General features: G+C 59.5%; 1 protein-coding gene across 1 annotated transcript in view; it reads right to left on the reverse strand.

The window, feature by feature from the left end:
* The window catches only part of UNCX (UNC homeobox), a 4093-nt gene extending 493 nt beyond the window's left edge, over positions 1-3600 (reverse strand). Inside the window, 3 exon segments of the mRNA XM_041462673.1 lie at positions 1-481; positions 2031-2206; positions 3351-3600. The exon segment at positions 1-481 is cut by the window's left edge and continues 318 nt beyond it. Of these exon segments, the coding sequence (XP_041318607.1) occupies positions 1-481; positions 2031-2206; positions 3351-3600 (907 nt within the window).
* Between the last annotated feature and the right edge of the window lie 1400 nt (positions 3601-5000).

A 5000-nucleotide genomic window follows, 5' to 3' on the forward strand; every position in this document is an offset into this window, starting at 1 on the left:
CGTCCCCCGACGGGGCGGCCGCGCAGTCCTTGTCGGGCGGGCGCTGGAGCCGCCCGCTCCCGCTTCTTTGGCTGGGGTAGAAGGGCTCGGCCGTCTGGTCGCAGGTGCCGGGGGGCGGCTCGGAGGGGGCGGCGGCGGCGGGGAGCGGCGGATGGGGCGGCGGGGGCTGCCCGCGGGGCTTGGCCTCAGGCGGGGCGGGCGAGAGGCCTCCCCCGCCGCCGCTGTCGCTGTCGGAGCTGGGCGTGCTGTGCAGGGAGAGGGCGCTGGGAGAGTGCGGGTGGCGGCTTTGGCTTTTGAGTAGCTTCTTCTCGTGCTTTCTCTTCTTCTTCTCCATCTTCTCCAGCTCCTTCCGGGCGATCTCCTCGGGGTCCATGGGCTCCCCGCTGCACGTCGTGGGGTGGGAGTTGTGAGCCGGCCGCCCCGGGCCTTTCTTCGTGTTCTCTTTCTTTCTCCATTTGGCCCGGCGGTTTTGGAACCAGACCTACACACCGAACAACGAGAAGCAATTAACACCCAGCGCTCCGGCCCCCCGCGGTGGCCAGGGCGGAGGGAGGGGGGCGGAGGGGAGAAGCGCAGCTCAGGCCTCCCTCGGCCACCCATTCGAGGTGCCGGCAGCCCCCTTTCCAGGACCGGGACGTCTGAGAAACGGAGAGCAGGGGAAGGGGCAGGAAAAGATATCGACACTTCTTTAAAAGCGCAGGGAAAAAACGAAAAGCAAGAAGGGGGTGCACACTCACGCACACACACGCTGCGCCCTGCCCGAACCGGTGCCACGGGGAGGGGAAGGGATTCCACAGCCCCCCCAGCTCTTCCCCATGGCCGAGGGGTGCAGAAGCACCGATCGCTGGCCCGATTTCCCCGCAGCAGCACGCAAAATGCGATAAACACGGCACAATAAGCGGCTGGAAGCGAGGGGGTGCGGGGGGGACACGACGGACGGTGCCTCGCCCAGACGTGCGGAGTTCGGACCTCCTGCTCCTCCCGGGAGCTCGAGCAGAGGAGTTGGATCAGCCCAAAATGAGTTTTGGTTGGGTTTGTTATAGACAGACCACAGGAGGGAAATTAAATTAAATAAAACCTCTCTGCTCCGGCCCTGCTCCTGCCTGCCTTGGCAGGTCCCCGGTGTCCCCGCGTCCCTCCTCGCCCCCTCGGAGCTGCCGGCAGCGCCAGTCCCGGCCGGAGCGCGGCCCCAGCTCGGGAGCACCGCGCTAATCCCGGTGCCGGCTCCTTCCCCGGCCGGGCTCCGCAGGAGCGGCGCGGGAGGGAAAGCGGCTGGAAGGACACGGTGAAGCAAAGCCTGTGGAGGACCCGCGGACAACGGCGCTGCCTCATCCCGGGGGGCCCGTCCCCTCTCCCGGGGTGGATTTAAGGACGCATTCCCCGCACACGCAGCCCACGCCAAGCCGCCCCCGCACGGCCGCGGGTTCCGGCGAGATGCGGGGCCGCAGCTCGGCCTCGCCGCCCGCTCGCAGCACTGAACAGCATCCCGAGATCCAACAGCCACCCCGCATCCCACCATCCTCTTCCCATTTAATTTTTTGGAAAACCCACTGAAGAAGATGGGTGCTTGCCCTCCCCGTCCCGCACCGCCAAGGGCCTGAGCAGCTCGTTAAAATTAAGTTTTACAAGTTTCACTTGCTCTCGATGCATCTACGAGCTTTATTGACATTCTCCAGCATACCCTGGCCCGTGATTAAGCCTCATATTTGCATGCTAATTTTCTCGCCCTTGACTCATTTAAGAAAAATGTTTACAGTGGAAAAACATACTAAAAAATGTTAAGGGAAGCCAGGCTGGGTTACTACTCTTCTCGTTTTGCAAGATTTTTTTTAAAATAGGGTAATAGTAATAACAATAATGATAAAATAAGACAGCAAGCAGCAAGGCAGGGAACAAAAGGGCCGGGATGCGCGGGGCTGCGGCCCAAGCGCGTAGGGCCCGTCCCGGAGCAGGGTCCGAGGGATCTCCCCCGGGACTGCTCGGCGCAATGAGAGGGCAGGGGGGGAAAGGAGGGGGGACACGTTTTTTACCTGCACTCTGGACTCCACCAAGTCTAGCCTGAGAGCCAGAGCCTCTCGCATAAACACGTCCGGGTAATGACTCTCATTAAACGCCTTTTCCAGCTCCTCGAGCTGCCAGCCAGTAAAATTGGTGCGGGTTCGTCTTCTTTTACAGCCAGGACTTTCCTTGTCCGGGTCACCCGAGTCTGAAAAAGCAGAAATACCCTCAGGTCCCTGGGAGACAGGCCTTCTCCCCCCCTCCCTGCCATTCACAGGAGCCTTTTAACTTTTGTGCTCGGTAGCGTTGGTAAAAGAGCGGGATTATTCACACACCTGCGCTAAAAATGGGGAGGAACCCGATCTGCCCTCGCCTCCTCCGAAAATGTACTTTACAGAACATTTATTCCTGAAGGAAGCTCTCCACAGGCACTCAGCTGGCAGAGAGAGAGAGAGAAGTTCCAATATTTGCTCCAACCACCAAAGGTTTCATTAAAAAAAAAAAAAATTAAAATCCCCCCACCTCTTTCCCTTCCCCAGCCCCTCCGGAGCACCTGCGTGGTCACGGCTCTGGGCCCGTTCCACGCGGGATCCTGGGTGCAGGGCGGCCCCTGGGCCTCCCGCAGTCCCCCCGAGCACGGGCGGGCGTGGGGCTGGGATGTTCGCAGCCTCTTCGAGTACGTACAGCTCCAGGCTGGGGATTTTCAGCCCTGGCTGCACCTCCCCTAATGTTTTCCGCCAGGTGTGAAAATTAAGAAAGAATCGTAATAATAGTAATAATTATAATAATTTGTGTTTAGTTGAGGTGCAGTGTGGGGCAGCTCCAGGCTTAACCAGAAGGATGTTGGGGCGACAGAATGTTTTAGCAGCTGAACAATAGCGGTGCCACAGGCCGGTGGGGAGGGAAGGAGGGAGAACGCTTCCCTTTGGTTAAACCGTATAAAAAAACCAATTATTACCGCTCTTCATTCCCCAAACCCCAGCGATTCCCATTATTATTTTTATTATTATCATCATCATCTTTTAATGGTACGATCCGAGCTGCCGCACGATGAACTTTGGGGGAAGGCACCGGGCCGGGCCCGCTATTGTTCAGGGCACACGCGTGGCCCTGCGCCGGTGGGAGCGGGGAACGCTCCCGGCGCTGGACCGGGGCCGTCCGCCCCCTCGGGGGGCCAGCACAGTCGCCTGCCCTCCCCTCCGAGACACCCCAAAATCCGCCGATGAGGACAGCGGGGCTGCGGGGTGCGCTGCTGTTCCTCCCCCGCGCTGCCACGCTCCGGGCGCGGAGCCACGGCCGGGCGCGGGCTGGGGGGGCGGGGGGGACACACGCGACAACGGGGCCGCTCCTACCTGCGAGCTTGAAGGGCTGGCTGTCCCCGCTCACCCCGCAGCCGGAGGGGATCAGCGGCGCCGGGTTGACCACAGAGGCGGCGCAGGAGCCGCTCAGTAATCCATCGATGGAGAAGGGCACGGAGGCGGCCGCCGACTGCAGCTGGTGCCCGGCCAGCTCGTAGACGTGGTGGTGCCCGAGCGGGTAAGGGAAACCCACCATCCCCCCGAACTGGGCATGAGGATGCTCCAGGATGCGGCTGTCCATCATGGGGGCGGCTCTAGGGCGGGGGGTGCCGGCGGGGCTGGGGGCGCTGGCGGCGGGGCGGCTGGGGCCGGGGGTGCTGCTGGCGGAGGAGGCGGCGCGGCGAGGGGCTCATGCTGCAGGGCGCCGGGCGCTTTAACTTTATCAACATCAGGCTCCCAATAATTAGCTCAGGCTGGGGGAATTTGGGACCAATAAGAAACGTTAATCGGTCCTGACGTCAGAGACGTGCCAGTGTGGGGAGCAAACGTTTTCCATATCGATTGCTAATTATACCTGACATCCAGCCTCAATAAACAATATCAGAGCTGTCACAACACGACGAGGGGGGCTTTGATACGAACTCCAGCCCGAGGAGGGCGGCGGGGGCCGGGCGGGCACCCCTCCAACCCACCCTCTTCCCCCTTGTCCCCTCCCCTCGCCAAATCACTAATAGATTTCCCTTTAAAACATTCACCAGCGTGTTGTGGGGATTTTTCACCAGAAATGCTCTACTCTCTGAACCTTTAAAGTGATGTTGCTCCAATTACAGAGAGACATTGAGCGGCAAATAGACTGATCCAATAATAGGAGATTCATCATCCGCTCTTTCCAGAGCTGTCACATTGAATTTAAAACTACAAGCCTTTTCATCTCCTCTCCGGCTCTATAAGGAGAAAAAAATGAAAAAGGAAGAGCCGTTTACAGCGTTTAGGAGATTTGAGCATATCAATCGAAATCATAATTAATGCAATCTCCTATCGATTCGGCCACGGACACCCCCCTCTCCAGCAGTAACCACAACCTTTGAATTGTGAGCGCAGCCACGACCAGAAGCAGCCTCTGATCGCTAAAGAGGAGGCCAAAAACTAGTACCACTAATAATTTTTAAAAATCAGACCCAAACAAAGTTCCCATCCCTGCATCCCTCCCATTTCACCTTCCCCCCTTCTCCGCTGGAGCACACCCCACGCTTCATCCCGCCAGTCCCCAAACAGCCGCCAAATTGCTCCTAATTCAATTACGTCTCCATGGAAGTTTTCACCCAGATAAAGCATTGATAGATTCCCCCGGTGAATAATTTAAGGGACGGTTCTCCGGCAAAGCGCGGGGCTGGGGACCCCCAGTTTTGTGCCCTCTCCCGGTTAGAGGAACACTTCCCGAGCTCCCAGGAGAGAGGAAGAGGGGGAACTTCCCAGCCCCTCCCATCCCGAGCCCTCTGGACCGGAGCTGGCGGTCCCCTGGGCCGGGGGGACACAACCTGGCGACCCCCGGGAGGGCTGCCCCGGCCCCTGGGAAGGTGGGAAGAGGGGAGAAGTAGCATTCGCGTTTAACAAAGAGCAGAGGGAAAGGGCCGGGCCGGGAAATCAGACAGGGGAAACTCTTTAAATCTTCCTGGGAGGTTCGTGCGGAATTAAATCCTTGGA

This window comes from Pyrgilauda ruficollis, unplaced genomic scaffold (assembly GCF_017590135.1).
Source record: "Pyrgilauda ruficollis isolate IOZ18807 unplaced genomic scaffold, ASM1759013v1 scaffold16, whole genome shotgun sequence".
Taxonomy (NCBI): Eukaryota; Metazoa; Chordata; class Aves; order Passeriformes; family Passeridae; genus Pyrgilauda; species Pyrgilauda ruficollis.